The 27,707-nt window shown below is 45.3% G+C and overlaps 2 protein-coding genes across 7 annotated transcripts in view; both read right to left on the bottom strand.

Moving 5' to 3' along the window:
• The window catches only part of INPP5D (inositol polyphosphate-5-phosphatase D), a 54,029-nt gene extending 38,752 nt beyond the window's left edge, over positions 1 to 15,277 (bottom strand). For all 3 annotated transcript variants that reach the window (XM_086754730.1, XM_086754729.1, XM_010122289.2), the window contains exons 1-2: positions 15,105 to 15,277; positions 9,812 to 9,875 (exon numbers count right to left, since the gene is read on the bottom strand). In XM_086754730.1, coding sequence (XP_086610856.1) covers positions 9,812 to 9,875; positions 15,105 to 15,238 — 198 coding nt within the window. In that variant the 5' untranslated portion in view covers positions 15,239 to 15,277. The remainder of the gene's footprint in view (positions 1 to 9,811; positions 9,876 to 15,104) is intronic.
• A 4,993-nt stretch (positions 15,278 to 20,270) lies between these two features.
• The window catches only part of NEU2 (neuraminidase 2), a 37,058-nt gene continuing 29,621 nt past the window's right edge, over positions 20,271 to 27,707 (bottom strand). For all 4 annotated transcript variants that reach the window (XM_086754733.1, XM_086754734.1, XM_010122288.2 and 1 more), the window contains 2 exons: positions 23,020 to 23,224; positions 20,271 to 21,291 (listed from right to left, as the gene is read on the bottom strand). In XM_086754733.1, coding sequence (XP_086610859.1) covers positions 20,353 to 21,291; positions 23,020 to 23,220 — 1,140 coding nt within the window. In that variant the 5' untranslated portion in view covers positions 23,221 to 23,224 and the 3' untranslated portion in view covers positions 20,271 to 20,352. The remainder of the gene's footprint in view (positions 21,292 to 23,019; positions 23,225 to 27,707) is intronic.

Here is a 27,707-nt window from a genome sequence, read left to right on the forward strand (position 1 = left end):
TGAGGCTCCCACCACCTCCCAGCCTCTCATTCCTGTCCCCCAGCCAAAGTCTCTGCCCCACTTCTGTGCCAAGAGCAAAGTCGATTGTTTTTGCACTCAAGCTCTCATAGCAGGAACTGAAAGATCCAGTGGGGTAGGAAAGAGCTGCTGAGTGTGTGGCTGTGGGTGGTCAAAGCCTTTCGGAAAAGATAATACACTGAAACAATTATTCTTCTAAAACAACAATTGTAAAACTGGTTACTGTTTAACAGCCCTAATCTTTATCTTCTGAATCTTAAAGGATTTTGGAGCACCTGGAAGTTGCTTTGGTACACTCAGTGAGGATCGCCTACTTGCAATTTGCAATTGTTTAAAAGTGTGATGAAGGCTTTATGATGTAACACATTTACTGGAGGGCAAACTGTAAGAGAAATTGATGACATTCTTTGGCATTTCACTCTTTGGAGTGAAATTTTATCTGAAAGCACATCCAGATAAAAGGAAAAGGGATTTAACTTCATGGCATGCATTAGCGTTCAAATATCTGATTTCATTTTTTGAAGCTTGAAAAACAAAATAATAATATCACTTTAACCTCATTTAAGCCATCTTCTCTGAACTTTTTTTTTTTAATATTTTCAGGAAACTGGAAACATTCTGGAAAGGTTCAAACTAGACAAAAGCTGGATATGGTTTGTTTGTATGAAGAATTTTGTAAACCGAGAGATTCAGTATCAGGAATGTACATGTTTCAGGAAATACCTAGTTCTCTTATTAAATGCTGCTTCTTTCACGTTTTTAAAACCTGTGAAATGCGTTATGTTTATTCCTACCTCAGATGCAACAGCGGAAAAAACATTTTCTTCTATAAACATATTTGGATAGTTTGCAGAAGCATGAAGGACACAGATTTTGCTAAGACCTGACTGCAAATTCTTTTCAGTTCTACATGTAAAGACTGTAAAGAGGTTTACAAATTGATTTAAATCAACATTAAATTATACTGAAAAAATATTCAAATTGCAATATCTACCATTTTCAGTAATAAAATGAAGCTTAATATAATTAAATTATGTATTTGGCCATGCTAGAAATGTGTTTCCCTAACCATGTTTCAAGACATTGTTCCTAATTGTTACCTGGTTGCCCATTTGACCTTTGTTTCTATCAAAAAATAGTAATCACCCTAATTATACCTCAGTCTTTCAGTGCCAATGGAGTACCACAAACACAGCAAGTTTTCTGTCATAACTCTCTCAAGCAAAATCAATTCCATCCTTGGCAGTAACTTTTGTTGAAATTCACTGTTAATGCAAAGCATGAGATCCCAGTTTCCCATGGCAGCTCTGCACACTGATGAGCTCTTGACTCTTCAGTGAGGACCCCAACTCCAAAGCTTTGCTGGGACCACTCTGTTTCACCTTAAGACTGGGGCTACCCACCCTGGCTCTTTTCTTTCCCCTCGCTGACCCCTTCTTTGCTTCCTACTGAAATACTCCCTCCAAGCTGCCCTCCACCCCTCTGTCCCTCATGCAACGCTGCTGTCCCTTCCCCTCCCCTGGTGCTGGCACACCTCTCACCTTGGCAGCACACCAGCCCAAAGACACGCACCCCTGCCCGCCGGCATATGCCTGGCTGGAGGGGGTGGCTGTCCAGCCGGTGACCCAGCCCACCAAGCATCCTCCTCAATGGGACTCTTCATCTCCTCCTGCCTTTCAGCGCAGAGGGAGGCTAACAGTGCCCCGTGCCTCTCAGCTGCAAGCAGACTGTGGATGAGTTACAGTCTCCGTGCACCCTGCAACCGATACTTTGGGCAGGCCTGTGCCTGCCCTGCCCTCACGGGAGACTGTGAGGTTTTGACATCACTTTGAGCAAGTACCAAATCCTTACACAGCAGTCTGACAGAAGCTGCTAAGTGGCTGCAACACTGTGAATGGGTGAGTGTCACCCAAGCAATTTTGCTTTGCATTATCTCCCACTGAAACCAGCTCAAGTGCAGTTTCTTAGTAGAAGGGTTTTGATCAGATAGAGGAATATCGAATGCAAATCACAAAATCCTTACTACAGAAAATTTTCTCTTGGCCACACATGTCAGAGCAGCACAGCAAATAGAGATTACAGTGCATTATCAAAGAGAAGGACAAAAACTGTGCATCTCTCTGCAAAGGGCTTACAAAGGACTGCACGTGTCACAGCCAGACACTGACGTTGGCGACAACAGCAGTGACACCAGGAATGCAGGAACTGACCTAAACTCACGCTCTTATCAGATCATGCTGGCAGGATGGGCAGCCATACGTCTGCACTCTGAGAGCAGGTTAGCGCGCCGGATGAAGCTTTTATGCTGAGCTCCACCCTGAAGGACTCATAAACAGAAGCCAGAACAAATTCTGCTTAGAGGACAATCCTGGCCGACTGGCTGACGCAAAGAGGCAGCCCTCTCGTTATATGTCATGCCCGTCCTAGGACAGAGGAGTTTGGTCTTTCTGGCATATTTAACAAACCCATATGCAGACAGAGCACAAATCTAAATGTTTCCCCCAAAATGTGTTTCTAGAAGTGTGCTGGCAAGGAAGGGTTTCAGCGGGAAATGCCATACACAGTATTTATCCGCTGTCCTACCTTCGGGGAGACAGTGCTGCAAGTACACTGGTAACCTACAGCTTCAGTGTCAGTTGATGGAGTGAGTCACAGCTGCTGGCCTGCTTTCTAACTGCTCACATAGCACCATTTGTTTCCTGTTGCACACAGCCTCGTATCAGACTAGAAAATTTTACCAGAAAGAAAAAAAAAAAAAGCTAGACTATCATGTAATGTAAAACAGTGGTGCCAAGGCATCTATAATTTTCACTGAAGTCAGCAAAACCTACAAGTAAATAGTGTCAGACCCTCCCTCTGCAACAAATAGTAAGTATAAACATAAGTAATTTTTAATTAGCCCCTTGCAGCAATGGTGAATTTCAGCACGAATGCAAGCAGCGCTCATGCTCACAGAAATTACGATCTGCCATCAGAACCGCAAAATTAATGTCTCCCACATTTACCTACAGAGCAGGGCGCAGGAAGATGCACGCACACCAGTGCTTTCTGTCAAGGAGATGGGCAGCTAGGACAGCACAGGAAGGTGAAGTGAAAAGAAAAAGGCAGGCAGTAACTTTCAAAATACTAATGTTTTCCATACTGTAATACAGCCTCTTATGCAACATAACAAGGCGGCAGCTTTTTGTGATTCCTTCTTACAACAAGGTCATCCACTGAAATAGCCAAATCTGGATCTGGTCAGTTTTGCTAAAAGAAAAGAAAAGAAAAGAAAACAAAACAAAACAAACAAACAAAAAAAACAAAAAAAAACAAACAAAAAAATTTCCACATTTATTTAAAATAATGAAAAGGATTGGAGCATGCGCTATGCAAGGCATGATCTTCATTCAATCCCCCCTCTCCTCCATTAATTAAAAAAAAAAAAAGTTCAAAATTGCTTATCTGAACTTTTTCAAGAGGATGATCCATTTTTTTCCCTCTGAAATAACATTTTTCTTTAACATCCTAGCAACACTGTGATAACTTCTGAAAAGCTCAAAATCAAAATGAAGCATTTCACCTGAATGCATTTTTGTTAGTTTTCCAGTTTGCTTAAAAATATAAAGTGGTTCCTAGTCCTGCTGAAGCCAAGCTCTATTTCTGCCCTCTCCTGCAGAGCAGCCAAAAGATACGAACACTGTTCAAGGCACTGTGGGTGACTGGAAGCCTGAATCTCTGGCAGCCCACATTTCAAAGCAGGCACCCAACTTCAGGCAAGAGCTCTGATAGTGGCATGAATGGGAGAGCAGACTTAAGGGTAATACAAGAGGAAAAAACCAAAACCAACAGGTTGGCAAGAAGGAGAAGGAAAGAGCACCCTTGGCAGAAGGAAGCAGCAGTGGTTGGAGAGACCTGAGCCCTGACGCGTTGGACAAACATGTCTCGTTCAAGTTCTGGGTCACAGATCGGGAATGTTACACGACTGAGCTGAAGCATCAGGTCAGGTCCACAGGAAAGCACTGGGAGGTTGTGCCTGCCTCAAACTCAGAGACCAGACTGTGCTGCACAGCACAGGAGGACAAAGCACATGATTATAAATTCTGTCCATGGCACTGAGCTACCAAAAGCCTGCTCTGCAGATGCCCCAGTTTCTTGAGACGACTCCACCTTTAGCAATAAGCTAAAGCTCTTCCCAGAACAACGAGGGTGGCTCTCTCTCAGTGGTATTTTTGGGGACAGCCCCATTTGTGCAATGTAGACTTCTGTCAATCAGCATTACCTCCCGCCAGCCTTCGGAGTGACACGAGGTAAGTGCTTGATCCTGCAAACAACCTATGAGGTGTTATCTGATAGACTATGAGCATAAACTAAGATGCAATCTAGCTGCCACTGAGAAGTGACTGATTGCACAGCAGCCAGATTGCTGAATATCCATCAGATAACACAAGCTACGAACTCCTATTTGAGATGAGCCAGAAATCTAGAGAGATCAAACTCCACAGGGTTTTAGAAATCCTACCACACTAACCTGTACCAAACCCTATTTACTGACCAGCCTACTCCAGTGTCTTCTTCCTTCTCACCACCTCTTTCTGGCATCCTCACTCAAGAGGCAGGTTATACTCTTGACAGTGAGCTTTTAAAATAGCAGCATGTAAAAGAAACACAGAGTAAAGCATTAGGCAAAGGCAGTACTACATTCTTTCGACAGCAGCTTTTGACCTCAGCATCTTCTCACACTGAAGAAGAGTCAGCTGTAATGGGAACCTCTTTACCTGACTTCAACCTGCCAAGTCTGGCAGTCTAAGGGGGTTCTCCGGGCTCTTTAGGCAACAGAGAGAGACAGGACCTGCCAAAGACAGTTTAGCCCACCCAGGTCAGAAACCTGTTTCTTCCCTGCTGACTACAGAGCTACGACTCTGCTTTGACTCTCTCTCAGCTTTGACTGCACATCTAAAATGAGAGGGGATGAATGCTGATGTATATCACACACATCTGACAGTGGGAAAGGCAGCAAGGGACAGCTATTTAAAATCTTTTTTGGTAACCCAATCCTCCTTAATAGACTGGGACTGAGTTTCCCATTTTTAAAATGGGACCAAGAGCACTGCCCCTCGTTGTGGAGATGCTAAGATCACAAGGAATTCAGGTTGTGCAGTGATGAGGGTCACATTGACACCTCAACTCCTTGCATAAATGAGATGCTTTAAGTAACAGCATAGGAAAGCGTCAGCTTCTGTACATCTCAATGGCAAGAACTGACTATAGATGCCTGGCTTAGAAAGACAGTTTCAGTGTCTTTAGTTTGTCTCTAGTGTTTAGTTTGATCCTGTGATTCCCTTTGCTCCTTTGCTGCTCCGCTCCTCCTTGCACAAACACGATTACACTCAGCTAGCCCCCAATCCCCCAACTTTCAACAACTCTGCATTAATTATGCCTCCCCATTTCAGCAAGGGGAAATCAGATGTGCTGATACAGACAAGAAAGCTGAGGTACCCCAGCTGTGACTTGCCCAGCAGGCAGGCAAGGCAGCAGCTAAGCCAACTGGGGGGTAGTTGATTTCCAGCCTCACGCCCCTGCTCCTGGATCTCTGTGTAACTGTGCGGTTTTTGCTCTCTTCCTGTCTCAGCTTCCCAGTTCTCAGTGTTTTACTACAGTGAGAGTTTGCAGGCTAACAGAGATATCTTGATGACTAATTGTTCTAAGGACAAAGATCTCTACTTGCTGTTACAGATCCTGTGTTTCCAGGGGTTTTTGTTATCCCTCCCCCCACTTCCTTAAATATGTTTTCATCAGCAGGATGAGAGTTTGATTCATCCAAGGAATGGATTTCTTTGCCTATATTTTGAAGTCTCAAGTAATGGAAGGAGAAAATTCAGCAGTCCCAGAAAAGAAGGAAAAATAATTTATATTTGTGTTTAAAGAAAAAAAATTAAAAAATAAAAAATCTATGACTGTAACCACTATGGCCTGGTATTTTTTGAGGGGATACCAGTTTGATTCCAGAGATGGCAGGCATGAGGGGTTCCTGTCTATGCTAACTGCTGTAGAGCTGCTGCAAATGCCAAAACCAAATGCCAAATGCAGATCATGTAGCATGGCACAAAATGCTGGAAGGACATATGCAAATTTTTTTTTTCTTCAGCCTGAATGCAAAAATATGCACCTCTGAATGCAAAAATAAGCTCCTCCCTTTCTGCTACCTGTACTTGAACAGTTAATTTCAGCATGCAAAAAATGACCCTGGGTATCACTCCACTAGTGCCAGACCAGGCTCTAATTGAAAAAAAGAAAAATTAAATCTACTCTCCAAGACTCAAAGTGAAGCAACTTAAAACTTTAAAGGAGAAAAAACTCCACAGAGTGGCAGAGGGAGAGCTGTCATGTCACAAGTGCTGTGTATGTAGCTGTGATATCACACATCTTCTGAACCTGCTGTCATCACGAAAAATGCCTGACAGACAACGGCCCAGATCTGGGCAGGAAGACAGCTTTGTTGGGAGCACAGTGCAGGCAAAAAAGGTCACATTGCATGATCAGGGCTTATATTTGTAACTAATACAAGCTAATCTCAGGATTTAGTATTGTATCTTTCCTATGTCTTTTTTTTTTTATAAACCTAGAAATGAGAAGCATCTACTGATTGCTGTATTATCGTAACACCTAATCTAATTAGTAGACTCTTTCCTTTTTAATGGGATTTTTTTTTTTAATGTCAAAACTCCATCCTATTCATTAGCTTTTTACGTCCTTGCGTAGGAGAACTATTCTTTTAAAAAAATCTGATCTTTTAATACACGTGAAGTAGTTTTTGTTTTATCCAAAAGTCAACAGACAAGCAACCAAAAATGCCTGGCCCAGCTGGAACAACATACCAAGAACAGCAGCCAACTGTCTTGCTCTGAGCCTCAATTACAACTTTCACTGTGTTTCTCTCTTGCCAGAAGCAGCCAGCCTCCTTTTTCTCCCTCTCCCACAGAACTGGAATAAAGCAGCACAAAATGGGAGGTGTTGTGTCTTCAAAACATGAGTTAACAACACACTTTATTTAGCCTACTCCTGATATTCATGCTACAGCACATCCCTCCACCATAGTCCCTCTGCATCCTATAACGTATAAACAAGAGAAATCCCTCACAATCACAACACAGATGTCAAAAGAATCTTACAAATCAGTTTGGGGGTACTTCTAGTAGGTCATATTTCCTTAACAGATCTAGTAGATTTCAAAAGGTTTCATTCAGAAAGATCCCACGGAATCCTAATAATACTATCTGGATCCAGCACTAGTCCAAAAATCCCACCCCAGAAAGGATGAGGACATATTTATTGGCAAATAATACCCTGCAGAATTTTCTATGGAGAACTAGAAGGCGAGGAGGTGAAGGTGGGACAGAGGGGAAGTCTGAGCTGACAGACATCATTCACACCTTCTGCTCATTCATAAACCTTGATCCAGCATGAGAGCTGCCCATTGCTACAGGAGAGAGGAGTACTGATTTCTTATGGCTGCAGTGCTCTGGACAAATGGAACAGTTGTGCATGAAAATAGGCCCTTTGTCACAGCAGAAACAATTACAGATCGAGTGCAACAGGGAAACATAACTCACGTCTTCCTGGGTTGCAACGTACTCTGAATTCAGATTTCAAACCCTCTTGTAACTTGTGGTGTCCGTGCCCTTCTAGAAAAGGCTGCAGGCCAGGCTGCACATTCAGTGTCACTCACAGGACGTGCCAGCAGGGCAGCTGGGGTACGAGGAGGTGGCCAGGGCTTGCCCAGGGTGCCGAGGCCCATCCAGGACATGTAAGGACAAAGTGTGGGGTTGTGTAGCTGCCTTTGCAGGTAATCTCTGGCCTTCCCTTCTTCCTCCCCGTCATGTGAAAAGCCAACATATGATCATTTCTGTGTTTGTTTCCTAAAAGGCAAAGCAGCTGCCAAACTCATACCCCAAACTCGTTCATCGTTAGGGTTCCACAAGTTCCCTTCCTCATCACGGTGCCAGTGCAAAAAGCAAAGACATCAATAGCAGCAGCAGGCTCCCCATCCTGGCTCTGCCACAGAGCTGCTGTGGGACTTGGACAGTTGTACCCACTCCCCAGCCCTCAGGTCTCCACAGCACCCTCCCTGCCTGGGGTGCTTCACTTGCGAGCTGACACAATGAGATCCTGATCTCTGCCGCAGCTCTGTGTACTGTAAATAACAATAAACACCATATCACCTTCTGGGCACCTATCACAACACATTGTCACACCAGCACAATATGCCAAAACACATTATTTAGGACAATAAGGCTGAGATATAGCAGATTATGGGGGAGGGGAAATTGAGTATTACTACAAATAGCCTGCAGCATACCGTGTGGAGTCAGATCAGAACAAGAGGTTATTCATTCCAGCCGAGTGCTGGCCCCACACTAGCAGCCTGCAGAGCCTGCACAGGTTCCTCTGCACAGCATTGCCTGGTGCTCTGGGAAGATGGATGAGCTTTGGTGACATGCCACAGTAACGTATACAGACCTAGGTCAAGTCTGACATAGTGTCCTCCTCTCCTCCTCAGAAATAGAAGTGCTATGGCAAGCAAGGCAGAGGTATCTCAACAGCTCTGGGGAAACCAGCTGTAGCTGACGAGGCCAACTGGGACGCCACGCTGAGCCTGGTGGCTGGCCCTGGGCACACAGCCCTTTGGAGCATGGCGCTGAGAGCATGGAATTGGCCTTGGTGGCAATGTGGCTGTGTCTGTGCAGAGCTGCATCGGAGTGGGCGCCCTCAGAACAGCCTCAGCCACCCAGAAGTGGCTCTCAAGGGAGCCAGGCCAGGTATGTGCACCCAGGACACACAATCCACAATTCTTACCAACAGCCCACTGCTGAAAGCAGGCTGACAGCACTCAAAGGTCCTCACTAACCCGATCACTCTGGTTTCAGATATGCTGCCCTTTGGTGCAGATCTCAAAGAAAAACTGATGCCCCTGAAGCACATCAGGAAATACATAAGTAACAGTGCACATGAGCTGCGTGAGCTGCACATGGAGCTGGTAGAAACCTGTATTTCTAGTGTGGAAAGTTAATTATCATCTGAACTGGGAAGGAAGAAATGCAGAATGACTCTGAATAGCTGGGCAGACTGGGGCACATGGGTAGCACGGGCATTTCCACTTCATTTTACAGGGAATGCCCGTGCAGCACTGGCTGTGCTAAGAGGATGGGTAGGCTACAGCCCCCACTGCCTGTTAATAAACCCATGCCCACTTCTTGAGGCTGTAAGAGACCATGCCTCTCTCCTCATCCCAAGTTTCATGATCTGTATTGAGAAAACAAGGGCTGATAGGTGCTATGGGAAGGGGAAGTGGCTCATTCACAATCCTAAAGCAGAATAGCAATAAACAGAATGTCTGAAACTTCTGCCCTCAATCCTGGTACTTCCTGGATCCTGAGACCACAATTCAATTTACGTTCTCTGGGTGCTGGTAAATTGTGATGGAATTTTGGATTGAAAAGATCCATGATGTAAAGACAAGACGCTGGCTTCAGAGGAAAAGGTATTCCTTGGGCTGAGGTTCTCAGTTATACAAAACATGGAAGAGCCACTGAATTGAAGGCACACATGTTAAAGAGTGTGCTGAAGACAAAAGCAGCAGACTGGAGACTAGAATCTTCACAGCAGTGGACTGGAGACTAACGCTGTGCTGGCCAGGGGCATTAGTTTAACCCCTTATATCCTTTTTCTCGTGGTGTTAGAACTACTTTGGAAAAAGCAGTGAGCAGTCTCAGGTGCATCTTTGTGGGACTGAATGGCACACAGCATGGCTTACCTGAACAATTAGCTTATTCTCTTTATCTGGCAGAATTCGGTAGGTATAAACACAATTTCGGAACCTGGAACAGATCAGAGGAGATATAGTTAGATCAGGTCCAGAGAGAATCACACTTTTTCACCCATCCCCATGAGAAAAGACATTGGAAGATCCCAAGATACTTAGATGGCTTCATGCAAAGGGTTTTAAAAATTTCTCGTTATTTCTTTCCCTGGAGTCTGTGAACTAAGACAAACCTGAAGTGTTCCTGGTCACTGAGACATGTTTGCAGATGTCACTGCAGAAAGTGGTATCAGCATCAGCCTCAAAGTTATTCAACTCTTGTTCTGGCCGGAAAGAAAGAAAACACCAAATGGCTCTAGCTGTCAGTAGAGTGGGCGTCTCAGGAAGAAATGAAAAAGCAGAAATTCAAAAGATGCAGGGCCAAAATCAGCAATGAATGAGTAAATTGCAGGGGTAGTATGTGCACTGACTTGTATTGGAAAAAAACAAATAATAGATTTCAGCTAAATCACAGTAAGACAGCTGATTGCTAGGCACATTTTCATGCACAAATCCTAAACAAGAGCCTAAATGAAAACCAAACCCACCTCGCTATCGTGATGCAGATGCACACAGTACACATGTGTCTGTAGATCAGCCATAATGAACATTTTGTCCCACCTAAATTCAATTAGATTCTTATTTAAGGGTGGATGGAGGACTCTCTTGCTGAGTGGTGGGCCACATGAATACACAAGAGCCCAAGGGAAGCCCGAGAAGTGCTGTAACATGGAAAGCATGACCTTCCTCTTGTGGAGCTGCTGAGTTTTGTGGAGCTTGCCCGAGAAGCATTGACTAAAAAGTAATTTTCACCTTTGTCCCAAGTGAACAACAGATTTATCAAATCTTTCAAGTCATCTGCAAAGCACTCTGTTAAAACATAAAATGTGGCTTTAAGGCAGCAAACGACGCTTGCTTCAACCCCTTTCTCTCAAAGGAAAAAATGTAATGCACTCTCAGAGCTCCTTTGGCTGCAACAGAAACACTGCATCACCTGAGGAATCATCATGAAATGTGAGCTGAGGCCAGCCCCCCAGCTGGGGAGATCAGGCAGATCAATAACACATCCTCATCTCTTTTACAGTTATGTTGTGAGCCTATTCATCATACGCCTTTCAGAATCACTCCATGCAGGAGAGAGAAAGAGATTGCCGGGATTTTAGGCAGCTTTATTGGCTGGACCCATCAGGATCCAGCATGAGGTATTGTACCGTGAATCACGTGCTTAGTATATTGTTATTGGGAGGTTCCCCCCCCCCACCTCTTGTTTTCTTTTCCTCTGCTGTTCTGCTAATCTGTTTGTACCCCATCCCACTGGGAAGGGGGTGTGGGGGAGTCAATGAGCAGCCAGGTGGTATTTTAGCTGCTGAGTGGGGCTAAACCACAACACTTATACAAGGAGTCACAAAACACAATTGAAAATGAAAATAAATTACTCATAAATCATAGCTGAATTTTTATAGGTTGTTTGGAGAATTCTGTCATGTATCCACATGAATCCGTATCTTTTGATGGCATTAATGCAAGGACATAGAAGAATTAGAAGTGCTCCCAGAGCTCAGTACCACTTCACTGAGCAATGTAAGACCATTTCACAGGCACCTACTCATTCACACATCTGAGGATCTGTGGAGAGCTGGAAGTCACAGACAGGATCCCCAACTGCTTTGGATTGCCACAACACTACTAATGTCACTAAGTCCAGGGCAATCAACGTCAGATGGGGATTTGCCTCGAGGAAGGGTATGGGTTTTGTTTTTATCTGTCAATGCAGTTCTCTTACACCATTTCCTCCTGCTGATATGCAAACAGGACTAAGCAGAACTGCTCATGCAGCTGATGAGAGAAAAATTGTGAGTGAGGAGATTATGAAACTGATAAACAAACCAGCTCAATGGCTCTTGTGTCACAAGAGGACCCTCCTTGTTACCTTCACAGAAGGTGCCCCATCACACAGGCCTTACGAGGCTGCTGTCTTAGTACCTGTAAAGAGGTTTAAGCTGAGGACAGGTAAGATAAGTGGAAGAGTAAGCAAAGAAGGGCTGTTGGGCAAGACAAGAGAAGGGAGGAGCACTTCCTAAGAGCAAAAGCAGGAATCTTCTTTAGCAGTTCCTTAATTTAGTGCATGTGGATGGAGAAGACCAGGACTCTTACTTCATTTCTACCCTTAGGCTTTCTCTCCTCAGCCCTGACTGTCAAGTTATGTGGTCCCAATTACTGTCACATTCCAGGTCCTCCCTAAAACCTGGGTATGAGTTCAGAATTGCCAAACCACTGTTCAGACTGGCTGTGTGGGGGGGGTGTAAATACAACATCAGCCTCAGCTTAAACATGTCCCCAAATACCTTGCCATCTCTCTGTCCTCTCAACCAACCAGAGGAGGAAAGGGGACAAGGCTTGCATTTTCTCTTTCCTCACCTGTGGTACATGTTTTTATGCATAGGTGATGATGTGCATATTGGGAGCGCCTGGAAATCCTAAACAGGACTGCTGTGTTAGGCATGGTGTTAAGTGCACCATGAGAGAGGCTGTCCCCCTCAGATTGGAAACGGCATCTCACAGGCAGTGTCCTCTGAGAGGGATCCCACAGCCACAGCTAGCCTTTGAGGGTCTTCTCTGGAATTGTAATCCTGCAGCCATTCTCACACAAACCACCAACAGAAGACCCCGTGGAGGAATGATAGCAGTTCAGGTGCAGCACACTGCAAAGGCTCAGCAGGCTCTTCTTGGTTTCAGGAGCCAGGCACTCCCCTCCAGGTAAGTATAAAGAGCTCAATAAACTTGCAGATCAAATGATGTAGGCACAGAGAAAGGAGGAGGAAAACGGCTTTGCTTCTTGCCTTTTATGGGGCAGTGTGACCAGCAGAGCAGAGGACAGCGGTGCAGGGGGAGGAGCGTTCCCTCTGCCTTTGCTGACTGTTTCAGCTCACGACCAAGTTAAATGCTGCTGCTCTTAAGTTTCAGGAAAGGAGAGGAGGCACTCTTAAAAGACCCTGCAAATACACCTCCCTTTCTTGTCTATAGTTATACAAATCCTATTTTCCTAAAGCAGCTCTTCAAGAAAATTACTGTTTCATTCTATAATAGAATAATAATAAGTGCTTTTGCTGGATTTTGACTGATCTGCCCAATAAATATTAGGGCTTTGTAGAATATGACACTTCTTTTTCAGAACAAATTTCATGGTTTTTTGTTTTCCTTATCTGTACACAGTTGACACTTTCTCACTTTCAACATAATTCTCTTTTTGTGAAAACCTATTGCAGTCAGGCTTTCAATTCCCCCCTCTCTCTCTCATTCTTTGTCTCCAGCCTCTCTGTTTTTTAAACAGAAGTGACTGAAGAGCTCAAGGTTCAAACATCTTCCAGTCAATAAGACAGCTGAAACCGATACATCTCTGAGGAAGTTTTCAGCTTCAGCAAAACTGCCGATTTTGTCAAGATGACATTCAGAGGGAAGGACTTATTCACTACCTTTAACCCTTTTCTCTTCACAAACCAACTGCAAGCCAGCATAAGTGGAAAGCTTGTTAGGTATTTTGACAGAAGTTTGTGTGACATTTCTCAGACCATAATTAATGCCAGCCCTTTGCACCACAGATCCAGCTGCTCTTGGCTGACAAGGCTGGGTGCTCCCCATTTCTTTAATCAAGCCATTCATGTTCACCACCTCAGAATGGATTTAAGAACATAACCTTTGGCTCCCGGTTCAGAAAATCCTGGTCATGATATTGTTTCTATTTCCTGATGCCATGTCTCTCAAGTCACAAAAGGCTTTCAAAGCTGGCTGCATAAACATTTACAATGGAAAAACTTATGCAAATGCATGTTAGCAGACATTTTTACAGTACCTTCCCTTTCTATAATCCCCAGTGTCATGCTGTAAAAATATTTTGTGTACGTACTGGTTACGTGGCAAATCAAAGGGGTCATACAAAAAAACACTCAATGGAAGCAACAGTCTGTTGTAGTAAAATATTCTCCAACTTGCAGCTCAGGTCCCTCAGCCCGGGGCTACATAATTGCCCCTCCTTCCTCTCGCTTGTGCCTCTTTGCTCCCTCCAGAAAGGCAAAACTCTTCCCCATGTTATTACAAGCATCTTAACAGGCAGCCACAGAGGCTCTCTGCACTTTGTGAACGCCTGTGTTACCCAGCCACCGGTCTCTGACAGTCCAGCACTACACTTACAGGGCAGTTACCCAGCCCCACGCTTTTCTGCAGATGAATCCTCTGCAGCAGACAGTGTTGTCGCCAGAAGTCTGACCTCAAAGACAAGCAGTTAGACCAGAGTTATAAACAGCAGCACCATCTTTACCACTGCAAGAAATATACTTTCATAAATAAATGACACCAAGAAACTTGCTTATAATTTAATGGGGGGTAAGGATGAAATAAGATTTATTCATCTCCTTCACAATGGCAGCAAAGAGGATCTGACAGGCAGTACAGGGTCCCACAGAAGCTCTCGATCTCCCCCAAGCAGAGAGCAACTGTCTTCTCTTACTGTAACGCAGAGTCAAATGCCTGAGACTTCACCTACTGACTTCAGTCCCCTCTTGCCCTTGCACTCCTGCCTCCAGGAATAACATCTGCCCCTAACAAACCTAGGGCAGGAGGCATTGCGCCCTGGTCCCCAGCCCTAACCAGAATGGGAGGGTTAGGGCTGCAAGCACTTCTTTCCCCTCCCCGTTTCCCACATGAAATATTTACTCCATAAGCCACATCAGTGATGCAGGTAGAATCACTGTTGTGCCAGGTGTACCATGCACAGCTCCAGGAACTATTTCAAGCCTTCTGCTGAATGGGACACAGCATTGTGCAAGCAGGTGGGTCAAACACACTGAACCAGAGCAAGAAAAGTGTCTGGAACGGTACCAAGCTCAGTACTTGAGTTGTTAAGTGTAAATACCTGATCCAAGTTGTTAATAGGCTCAAAGAGATCAAGATGTTATTTTTCTCTCAGAGCACAGCTGCAGTATCTTTGATTAGTCTCTCATTTTGAATCAGGGGCAAGAGGAGTGTGAGCAGTACAGCAATAAAAGAATAGGGGTTTGTTCAGCCTGGCCCTGCTCCCAACCCTTCCCTACCCTGTGGCCCAGTCAGGTGAAACCAGCCATGCTCTGATGCTGGCTGCACCTTCCCAGTGGGGCTGTTTGCCTCTGTGCTGGAGAGGATGCAGGGGGTAACATCCTGCACAAGTGGGGACAAAAGCGTCCACGTGAAGCGCGAGGTTGAAAGCTGTACTTACAGCACGCAGAGCGCATATGCCGACGCAATTGACTCACTGGCCCGCACAAGGAAGCTGCCATCCTTGCCTACTTTGGAGAGCAGGTCTTCGGCTCTGGAGCGAGTGATGTTGCCGTGGTACCAGCACTGATCCATCGCTGGAGCTGGAGGAAACCTGAATGCCAATGCAGGAGCTGCCAGAGCTGCCTGTGTGTGTCTAACGATCAGGCAGCTTCAGCTCACCAGCTTCCTGTTTCAATAGTACAGAGAGGGAAAGGAAACTCAGCCACGGACAAACTTCCTCAACTCAAACAGCTCAGAGAGTGAGCGTGACATGTTCCTGCAGCCCCCGCTCTCCCTCTTCATACTGCAGCTGAAGTGACTAGCAAGCCCATATTCCCTGCTTTTCCTTCCCCCTTCATGTCCTAACACTCTGTACCAAAGAGTCCCAGCTGGGGAATCCCTTCTGCTCCCTCACAGAAGCAGTCCCCCAGGCTTTGGTGGCCTGCCGTCCCCCTTACGAACTCTTGCCAGACCTTTTCAGTTTCCATCTTTTTCCTGTCTGCCTGTCCTACCCACTACGGGTCTCCATGGGGAATAAATAAATCCCCAACTGATCAAAAACACACTGTGCATTAGGATACTTAGCACTGACTGCCCCATTCCTGCCTTGTCTAGTCCTCACATCTAGCTAGGTGTGATGGGGGGACTTCAAAGAACTGAAGAAAAAGTTACCTCTGCTCACGTTTCCATGCACAGAAGCAGACTTAGATGCTGATTTGCTCTGGGGATTTGTGACCAAAGTTCCCTGTCAGCTGCTGCAAGATGGATTCAAAGATCTTTTCTACTTTAAATCTCCAAAGGTGGGATGGAACAAAGCCATGTCTGGCAACCCGTGTCAGAGAGGAGAACTGGAGCTTTCACTTCCCTTTTCTTTGTCTGTACATCTGCCTCTTGTCTGTGCTGCGTGGCATGCTTGGTGCTGCATCTCCAGGGCAGAGCAACGAGGGGCCCGTTTGCAACAAGCAAGGACATTACTACAGGGGCACTGCCTGCATAGCAAATCTGGTTGCCTACTCTGTACCTCTAACCACTCTGCGTTTGAGGAGAGCACCTCTGCCCATCTACGTTTGAGCTATACCTAAAAGCAGCATCCAAGCTAGAACTCTGTCTTGGACTCAGAGTACAGACGTGGAGTCCCCAGGAAAGGCATAGACACTGCTAGCCCCATGCAATCCTCACCTCCCAGAGCCAGAAGTGCTGGAACCACGGTGCCTGGATCACGTACAGAGTGCTGCCCCTGTACAAGGGATGGACAGCAAGGCAGGAGAGAGCAGCCCATCACCAAATTGGGAGAGACTAGAATTGTGGGTACAGAGAGGGAACATGAACAAGCACAACCCAGTATTCATCCCTGTCTGCCTTTCTGGTGCTTTCAGTCATCCAAACATCTGCTCTGCAGTGACCAGCTTAATCTCGGCCATTGAGATTAAGTTGTGGCCACCAACAATTCAAAGTTGTGCAGCCAGCATGGGACCCTGCTAAATGGGCAGAACTGCAATATGCAGGGCTTCCTGTCCTCTCTGAGCAAGCACTGTCTACAGACTAAAACCAGCTCAGCTGGACCTGCCCTTTGGCTTCATGCAGATCCATGTAGGACTTTAGCAGCCAAATGGAGTCAGATGCTGAATGCCATGAAGGAGCTATGCAGCTCCTTTGACAGTCCTGCCTGGCCATAGTGTGCTGCTAGCCTCACCTGTACCACCTCCTTGAGATTTCTGATACTTACAGTAGCTTCTCTGGAGCACAGCTACAGCACAAAGCAGAACAGCTCTGAATGTCAAACCACTGCTTGACCTCACAGTGCTCTCCATGCAATGGACCCATATGTTGATGCAGAATGGACAGAGCTGCTGCACAACATGAATTTTGCTGGAATGAAACTGTGTTTGGAGAGCTTCTCCTGATATACTGAAAGGTAACACAAGGCAACAGACAGTTACAAGCCCTGGTCAGACAGTTGAGACTGATTAGCTAAATACTTAACTCCTATCTATCCTGCCACTAACTTCAATTTTAGCAAGCTGCTGCTATTTCCTTAAAATGTGTGAATCCTCTGTCCAGCTACACACAACTCCTTGACTTGGACAAGGAAACAAGTGGATGGGATCCAAACACGTGAGATGATTGTGGCAATAAGATGTGCAGGCTGGTGTCTGTGCATACCTCTTGGTCCCTAAAGAATGTACAGTACAGCTCCAGCTGCTCAAAAGGTGAATCCCAATCCCCCAATATAAACAGCTCTGTGATCCCTAATGGCTCATTCACAACACTGCCTGAAGAGGAAATGGCGTCTGTTTTACTTCTCATGACACTGGCATGTGAGCTCTGCAGCGCTGGAGAAACACCGATCCCTGCACGGTCAGCGCACACGTGTGCATATCCTGAATTACCTGATTCCCAAAGGACAGCGGTAATTTCTTTTGTCCCGCATAGAGATTAAAGGCTGTTCTGCAGCAGATGCTTACACCATTCATTTTCTTTCCATTCGTGCCGGTGTTGGAGAAGGCTGATGAGCAGATCTGAGGAAGAAGATTAGAGAATTTATCTAGAGGGGAGCTGGAGTTTTTGCCATAGAGGGGGAGCACAGTGATCAGCCTGCACCAGTTACATGCCAGGTGACACTACAAATGTAGCCAGCACAGCCCTAAGGATTCCACAAGGAATAGGACGTGCTTCGAATACTCTATATTGTCATCCCACCGTCGGGACAAAGCACCGTGTAAGAGCTACCCTCATAAAATGAAAGAATAATAGGTACATCTGTCCGACAAATCCCACCCAGCATCAACAAAAGCTATTAGATAACCGCAGTAGCAGCGGTATTTCATTTAAACTTACTTGAGAGAATGAGGCCACAGACGACAAACTGGGACATGTTTTGATGTTGGATAATAAAAAATTGCAGCCCTGGCAGTCTATGGGCAAAGCAAACATTATTTTTCCCCATGTTACAGTACTATTCCAAGCTGTCTCTCAAACGTTGCAATAAACACTTTATCTACGTTGGGTTTGCTGTAGATGTCCAGGTAGTATTGTACCAGCTGGCTGTGAGCTCACCAGCTTGTCTAGGACCAGTGGATAAATACTGTCTGTAGCATCAGTCAAGATACACACCGGTCACTCAAAACCCCCACAAATATCCAGCCTGCGCAGTGCATCAGCAAGGGCACTTCTGGGCTTAGTCAGACGAAAAGTTCTCAAATGTGCATTTTCATGTCATGAAACAAAATTATTTCATAGGATGCCTGACGAGGTAAGTTAAGTCTATAGGACAGCAGTTAGTTTGGCTGTAGTCTAAATACAGCAATACCTCATTTGGCATCAGTAAGAGGCTATTGGCCACAAAGGTGTACTTAGACTCTGGCCTACACCTAAAGAGCACGAGTAATACCCACAAAGTACCAGCCAGTTCTGTGCTACTCCAGCCCAGCATGTTACTGACCTGCTGCTTGGGAAAGGCTCAGCAAATCACAGGTGTATTTGTGAAGGCCATGTCATCTCTTCACTCCCTTGGTACTTGGAGTCTGCAAGTGCCCTGAAACAAACCTACATAGTGAGAAAAATTAGGGCCCCTTCTCCCACCGTCCCCAAAAGCTACCAGCAATAAAAGGCAAGGGTGGGGGCACTGAGCAAGCAGAGACTCACAAACCTGAGCAGTGACAGTACAAAGGGTCCTACGGGACCTGCTAGCATTCCCCAAAGGGGATGTGTTCTGAGAACACTCTGAAAAGCAGGTATTTTCTTCACCAGTAGAACAAACATATTTTCCTTGGAGCAATTCCACACATGCACATACAGAGAATACAGCACACAGCAAGCAAGGACAAACTGGTTCAAAAAGCAGAGTTTTGTCCAGAGGCATGGGTAAAGCTTTCCCAGCTCCATCTGCTCTGACATGTCTCCCTTGGTACCCATTCATTTCTGGTCACTCCCCTTGTCTGCTCACAGCATAATGGCTCCTTTCAAATCACACTGTAGCGTCAGAATAGTCATTCTCTCTCACCAGAACTGGGGCTGTTTCCTTCAGAAACCTGATGAAAACCTGTCTGCACTGGAAAGCCTTCCAGCTTGAGCACTCTTGTGCTGCTCTGGGCTTGGTCAGGTCCCCTTCCTCCGACACTTGTGCCTTTGCAATTTGCTGGAATCGGGGCAATGTTATTTGTTTGACACGCTGCCCAATATGCCAATAACACTCTGTAATAACAACAGCCATGCTTGCAAGACATTGGGTTGTCACCAATAAGAGCAGTTGCTCTATGGATCATAGCTTAACACTTGTGTTTAGAAAGGCCAGCAAGTATTTCCCCTCTTGACTATAAATTGGGAGCTCCCTCTGCAGACCTGTCCTGATCCTGCAGTTTCAATACACGCAAAATGCCATTTCTGTCACTTGCCATGTCTCCAAACATGGGGCTGGATCCTGGTGTCCTGCATGGGTCCTACTGTCACTGCCCAGGGAGAGGGAACAGCTGGAGCGCATGAGGCTGTGGTTTTCTTACACATGAGAAACTGCAGCTTCCTAGTGCAGTGTAAGCGAAAGGGCAAATAAGCAAGAACGTACAGCATGGGAAGTTAGGAGAAGGCTAAGTGAGATAGAAGTCCCTGGGGGGTGCTAAGAACTCAGCAAGGCAACCCCAAGTCCACTGCAGAAGCGTGCAGGGAATATCCTAAGAGGACAGCATCCCATGGCCTCACTGCAATGCAAAGACAGCAAGCCCTGAAAGCCAGAGCTGCCAGCTAGGGCTACGCTGACTGAAAAAATGAGCACACCTACCAGAGCCAAAGCGATTTTCTGAAGAAGGGAACTGCAGATATAGGGTAGTAAGACCAGTGTCCTCTCTAGCAATTTCTCCACAACTCAGTAACTACAGCTCAGCAGAAAGTGCTGCCCTCTGTTCCCACGCAGTCCCTGCACTGTCAGCGTGCACCAAGCCGATCGGAGGCCCTATACAAAGGTCATGCTTGCTTCGAGGAGGTGATGTTTAAGATGGCAGCCAAAGGGAAAGGTGAGAAGGGAGAACAGACAACAGAAAACAAAACCAAACACATGTTCAGTTTTAGTACATTTAATAGACTTTGTAATCTACAGATGAATGCCAAACTGAGGGTGCAGGACTACAAAAAAACCCCTTTTGCTGAAAGAAGTCAGTGAAGAGAAGTATCAGCAAAGGTGGTTTCAGAGGGATGCTAACGAAAAGGCTCAGGACTCAGCGTTCTGATGGAAAGGCTTGCTTCAGAGTGAACATTACAAAGATTATCTCTTCGCATTGTTGGTGGGTGCCATATTCAAACAGGCAGGAGAACAAGGGTGAGCCATCTGGCCCAACCCCCATGTACTGCAGATCTGAGTAAGCACACAGCCCCTTATAGAGGATGCTTGGTTTTGACCAGTGTGCTGGATTTAAAGGGCTTTTGTTGAGGTAAATTCCTAAATCTCTTCGACCCTTTGGGTCTGTAGGATGAGCGTAGAGCAACCAACTGTCTTGGCACCTGGCATCAGGGGGAGGTGGGAAGGCAGTAACACTTCCATGACATCCAGAGGGAGGTTCTACTAGCATTTCAACCCGCTGGCCTCCCTCAAAGTCCACTCCGTGGTTGTAGCTGACAGCCTGGATTCTGGCTCCCCTGCTGCTCCTCGCGTTGCAGTAGAGGACCTTCCTGCCACACGTGTGCACCTCTGCTACCTGGCACTCCACCGCGCTCTCCTTCCCCACGAAGTTCCCCATCTTCCATGTTGTCCCGTGGTCAGAGCTGATAAAGCAGAAGGCATGAGGGGTGGGGTGTTGCTTAGGGTCCAAGATACGATAGGCATAGGCAGGAATCACAAGGCTCCGGGCCTTGTTGAGCAACTGTAATCCATGACCTGGCCCCACGGCAAAGGTGGCCCAGTTGCTGTACTCAGTGCTAATAGTACCATTGGTGACATCCTGGGCAGCGCTCCAGGTACGTCCTTGGTCCATGCTAGTGACATAGCAGAGACGTACCAGGTTGATCTTTGTCCTGAGCTGGTGCTGCTCAGAGATCTTTCCTGGGATGGCTATGAAGAACAGGATTAGTTTCCCCAAGACTTCATCATAAACAGGACAGGGGTTCATAGATCGGTGGTCTTTCAGCTGTGCACTGACAATGGTGTCCATGCTATTCCACTGCCAGGGCCCACGTGAAGGGAGAAAAGAATGAAACACACCGTTACAGATAGATCCACTTTACAATGTAAGGTTGCCTGCATAAATGCTACAGAAAAGCATGAGAAGACCCGAGAGAAGCAAGTTAGTGGATACAAGAAGAAATGGGAAGACAATATATTTGCATCGCCAAATGTAAGTGAAAATTATTTGGATGACGCAGTGCACGTGCAGTTCATCAAACAGGTGGGTTATGTTCTTTTTAATTACTGCTCACTGAGGAGCTGATAGCTCTGACTCTCAATGCAGCTGGCATCTGATGATACTGTTTAAAAAAAACTACAGTAGCTGAATTTTCAGATATTCTCACAGATGTGTATATGACACACAGACACACTCAGTGGTAGAAGTGTACTGGTACAGACACCGTGTTGTAACAGTGCTTCTTAAGAAGTCAGCTAGACAACTGAGCCCTTTTCAAATATCCTGGATGCTGACAAATTCCATTCCATCCTGACTCTCTATTCCTCCATTTTGATCTGTGTCTGTGAATGGGCATCCCAGCCTGCACTGAGACACCTTGCTGGAGACGATTGCATGGCTTTATACACTCTGGTGTGGAAATTTGGACCCTTGAGTTGTCCAACGCAGAAAATAGGTCACAGAGCAGGTATAACTACCCTCCATGCCCCTTCTGTCTTTAAATGACATAACACAATCACTAACAATGCAATTAGAAAGTTATTCCTACATGCAGTTATTGGTTTGGTAAAAGAAGCCGTGTTTTCCAGTAAGATTATATTAATTAGCTTTTCTACCCTGACTTGCTGATTACCCTTTTTGGTCATGTCTTATCTTTTCTATTCAACTACTATTAACTTTTTTGAATATTTAATATTTCCATTTTAAGAAACTCTAGCCCGTGAACACAAATTACTGAGGTTATGGCCAACTGAGCCCTACTTCACTGAATTACAGGGGGTTACACAGGATGTTACCCGAATGGTATGACTCTGCAGGTGTGCTCAAGAGGCTGCTTCTGCTAGGCAGACTCCAGCTCTTTAGAGTCTATAATCTAAGACAACCACTCACCAATGAAGGATTGGAATAGAAAAATAGAACTTTTTTTTTCCCAAGACATTAGTGCATTTTGAAATGCAAAAAATGATTCTAAATAGAGTACCCACCACCCCCAGTCACCCAGCAAGATAACTGTTAATAGTAACTGGTAGATTAATACGGTAGCCAATTCACTGGCAAAGACAAACCAGACAACACTCTTTTGCGTGGGGAGACTAGCTATTCTCAATTGTTTTTTAAACTAGAAATTAGTCCTAAGAAGATGAATTAGAAAAAAAAAAAAAGTCACTGATTGCTACTTCACTCCTCCAACTCCCTGTGCCACTCCCCATTTCTGCCTGTCCTTCACATCATTGCTGTCACAACAGAATTTTTGTCCCATCTCTCTCTCTCTTCCCCAGCTCTGCTATGAGGAGTTAAAGCCATCCCCAGAAAATCTGCTGCACCTGCCCTGCTTTAGCCCCCCCAACAGCTGCCCAACCATGGGGCTGAATCCCAGCAGTTATAATGACACATGCATTACTTATAGACAGATTTGTCTCCCAAAATTGGGGAGAAGGAGAAGCTACCCTCTCTCTACAGTGAGAGGGCAAACACATTCAACTAATTTGGGGACAAGTGAGCAGCACAGGTGGGCAGTCTCCCCCCGTTTTCTCCCCACACCGGAACCTGAACGTGGTGCGTGGTTGGGTCGTACACGCCTCTGCGCATCGCTATTAGCTTGGCATGTTCGTCCACCGCATCCTCTCGTTCCTCAGCAAACGCCAGGATGATGCTGAAGCGCGGCAGGTAGAGCAGGGCTGGAATTCTATAGCTCCAGGTACCATTCTGGAACAACGTCTCTTGCTTCAAAACAGGAAACAAAGCCATTGTGCTAGGGGGAAGAAGACAAAACGCATTGCTTTTTGACCCACCTTTAGCCCAGCAAAATGTGACGGAATAGATTCCACTGCTTTTTGCCCTCCCTGCTCAGTGGGAATTGGTCTGCACCGACACATAAATTGTGCTGCTTTCATCTTTGTCTTTTTCTTGTGTTTTTCTGAAGAGAACCCATGTGTTGCATACTAGCTGGCAACATGGAACAAACATACCCCAGGAACAGCCTGGTTGATCTTACTGGAGTGATGCAAGGTAAGCACACTAAATATAGTTAATGAAAAAAAGCTATCTGCTATCTGTGGTTTGCTTTTTCCTTTTTAATTAAATTCATAGGCTACGATTCTTATGGGTTTGCTTTTTAATTCAGAAGACTGTTGGTAATAAAACATTATAGTATTTTCCCCTCAGAAGACCATTACTGTCTTTGTTGATGGCATTTCCAAAACCCAGCACAGAATTTCTCCTTTGCCAAATATGAGCTTAAAATCCCATACAAACAACACACTGAGGCAATCTCTGACTCAGCTGTGCCCCGATTTGAGGATGGTAAGCACTGGGCATGAAAAAAAGAAAGAAAGAAAATCCCTCCCCCTGTAAGATTAAAGAACAGACCAAATGGTGTCCCACCGCATCAGGTGGGGCTTTCGGCCAGGTGAAAACCTTGTTATCTGCACAGTGACTTAAAAGCAACATTAGGGAGGACGGCAAACACGAGGGGGCATTTAGGGAAGCCACCCTATGTGACTGGTCTGTGCTATGCCCCATATAGTCTCTTTTCCTCTCCTCAGACCCACTCAACCCTCTGTCCTCTTGCCCCAAGCCTCTCTTGTGAGCTCATTTACCCTGGTAAAAACCCACTGGCTCAGGGGAATTATATCTGAGCAGAGGAGAAAAGAAAGAAAAAAAAAAAAAAAAACCCAAACAAATTTCTGACATGATACACCAGAAACCGAAGGCCTGAATATCCTCTGCTCAGTAGAGGGGCGGGGTGGAACAGAAAAAAAAAAAACACCACCACTAAAAATTCAAGCCTTAGATCTCTGACGCATTGAGTGGGTAGGATGGCAGGGAGAAGATGACAATACACTATGAGTAAGAAATTCAAATGCCTCCTACCTCAGCTGAGGCAAGACTTGCTGCACTCTTCGTTGAGGATTCTCCCATTTACCTAAATCTTGGAGAGCGCTACAGTGGCTATTGGCCATGTATCAGATCCTTACATTTTCCAAGGCTGTCTGATAATCCAGGACCAGATGGAGGCAAACTGAAGATCGCTTGTGCAGCTGCAGAGTGCATGTGCTTACCTGGAGAATAGTTTGCACTCTTGCATCTTACAAGATTATATTAGCCAGTCTAACATAGACTTATGATTTTTTTTAAAAAACAGTGCTGATTACCAAGTTAGAACAGCACAGATAAGTTGAGTTATTCCACCTCAGACAGGACCATCACATTCTGCTCTATCCAACTCCACAGCTAGGCAGCGAGTACTCAAATATTCCTTGCTTTCACCTTCCAGATGCTATAAATATCAGTGAGATTTTTTTTTAACTCATAGAACTGATCAAAAGAGTCTGACCACATTGTTTTAGCTAAAGCTAGCTGTACAGACCTAAGCAAGCCACAGCTTTATTGCCACTCAGGCGCAAAGATACTGAAAATGGAAGCCTGTCAAAGGGTAGCTGCTCCCTCCTCACTATCACTGACAATACGGCAGTCTGAGAAAAGGCAGGAGCATTGCTACTATACAGAAACATTACCAGAATTTGATTGCAGCTATCCATGCAACAACATGAAGAAAATAGGAAGACCTTCTGAGAACAAATAACTGTGCTGCTCACTACTTGCCAGCATGGATCTGCTATTTATACAGACCACATTCGTGGCTGTGTTCTCATGGCTTCTGAAACAGAAGCTCACTAGAATGCTTCCAGACTATTTAAAGGGAGATTATTTAAAGAGAGATTAGTCAGCCTGTCTAGTGCAGCACAGGTTCCCTAGCATTCCTGCTCATGATGCCATTCTGATGTTGCAATGCTGCTTCAGGGCAGGGCAAGAGGAAAGGAAAAGAAAGAAAGAAAGAAAGAAAAAAACAACAACCAACAAACCAACAAAAAACATAGGCAGGGGTGGGGGGAGACAGAGAGAGAGAGATCTAGAGATCTAGGCTGCCCCAAAAAGCCCCTGATGCAAAGCCAAGAGACCAGTGCCACAGGAGGCTGCGCTGCAGCCTACCACACCTGAGTTCCTCCCCTATGAGCCTGTCATCTGCAGACAGCTCTGCCCAGGCTCTTAGCCCCTCTGTGAGACACCCAGTGTGGACGTCACAACTCTTCTTTTCTTCTTATTGCCAAATGGGAATTGATGGAAGGCTGGATGTTAAAAGGCTGGGAATAGCTGCCATAGAAACAAGCCTGAGGTTCTTGGACACAGCACCCGCAACTGTAATCAAGGAAAATATGAGAACCAAGCGACTCTTCATCTATTCAGAGACTAAGCAGGGATATGTGTGAGTGTGCGTATACACATATACACGCACACTTGCATAGGTATTCCCTACACACAGTGTGGGTATTATGTCTGCATGCATACATATACAGAGAAACTCTTCCATCCTTTTTTAAAGACACTTAAAATCAGTATTCAGCTGCTTCTACCTGCTCCTTTGAGGATCCTCAAGCAGAGATTGAGTCACAACGGTCTGAGTTTCACACAGAATCAAAAACGCAGAATCCTTAAATAAGCTTAAAAAGTTACATATATATATATTCACACACACATATAAAAATAAAATAGTGCTCTTTTAGTTACTTCTCCAGCCAATTGAAAGGAATTAATTTTTGTCTTGATCTCTACCCATTTTCAAAGGCAAAAACAGTAGCTACACCCTCTTAAATAAGAGAGATGTAAATAGCACATCATTGACAGGACAGAAAATCATCAACAGGACAGCCACATGAAGAGTGTTCAAAAGCTCACACTCTAGCACTGCAGGAATTCAAATCACACACACCAGTCCCTCTGAGGTTAAATTGCTAAGGAACGCATGTGTCCATGATGCTACTTTGTTCCTAAACCTTACTGAAATAACACTGACTGGCCTGCAAGGAAGAAGAAGGTGGCAGTGCTGCAGCCAGCATGATCTAAGGACATTGGCAAGACAAAGTTTGTAGACCATGGCAGTATCTTTTGAAAGACCAAGAGCTATAACTGGAAATAAGACACACTTCTGGGAACACAAAGGCCTGAAAGACAAGCAGGAGGCTGGAGAGCTGTACAGAAACTGACAACAATTGCTCAGACCTGTATCAATTCAGTCACCTTGGAGAGAAAAGTTAGCTTTAGTTTTGTGAAGTAAGGAGTGAGAAAGGGGAAAGGGGGTTGATATGGTATTTTTTTTCTAGGAGAAAAAAAAGAGGTAGCTGGTAGCTTCTTTCCAGATGACAGCAATGCTAGTGAGGAGAAGGGAAATGTACCGTGTAGCCATTAAGCCAGTGTTCCATCCTGCATTCTGGTATTTACTGGAGTTTTTAATTTATTTCCCAGGCTTATCCTTGAGAAGTGTCCTGTTCAGGGAGACTGACGTTTACCTGCAATTCCTCTCCAAGGCACCAGGGAAGCTGCTGCACTGAGATCCAGTACCTCACCTCCAGATAGAAACGGGAGGACGGGGAGAAGGATGAGCACAGTGAAAACATGTAAGAGGAGGGAGTTAACCTGGAGGAAGCCATTACTCATAGCTTGCAAGCTTTGATTTCCAAAGCAGAGACTGTTTCCAGCACACCAGAAGAGTCAAAAGAAATAACAGTTGTCAAGAAATGACTCTGATGGATCTGATGCCTGGGATAAGGCCAAGTTGCAGTAAGGGATAGGTGCAGGTAGGCACCAAGAGAGTTCCTTCTACTTCTTGTTCCTTCTACTTCTGTCCCTCAGGGCAGCAGGATGAGCCTTTGCATGTTTATTTGCTTTAACCCTCTCCAAGAAAAGTGACTAAAAAGAGTAACATTTCCACTGGCCTCAGCTTCTGTAAAAACCTGTCCTTAACATGTTCAGATCCAAGCTGAAATGACAGCATGTCTTTAAAAACAAACCAGCAGAAATGAGGTAATATGCTGAACTCTATCCCTTGGTCCCCATCAGAGTGCTCTGCACAGGAGGCAGCTTATTCTTGAAGGAATTTACATCCCAAACAACAAACAAGCTCATTCAGGGATGTTTTGAGGGGAAAACAAACAAAAAACCCTGAGTCACATGCAAAACCCAACTAAAATTCACTTTTCAAGGCAAGCACAAGAATCCAGGTCCAGTCATTCTCTGCTCAACATCAGACCTGGACTTACAGTGTTTTCCAAGCTTCTAAAAGTCACTACGCTGAAATACATTTCTTGTTTCACTTAAATAAAACAAGACATTTCCATTTTGATATTGCATAGAGGGGGGCCAGGGGTAGCTGCATGCCAGTTGTATAGGGCTAAGAA

Source organism: Chlamydotis macqueenii, chromosome 9 (assembly GCF_036417535.1).
Source record: "Chlamydotis macqueenii isolate bChlMac1 chromosome 9, bChlMac1.mat, whole genome shotgun sequence".
NCBI classification, from domain to species: domain Eukaryota; kingdom Metazoa; phylum Chordata; class Aves; order Otidiformes; family Otididae; genus Chlamydotis; species Chlamydotis macqueenii.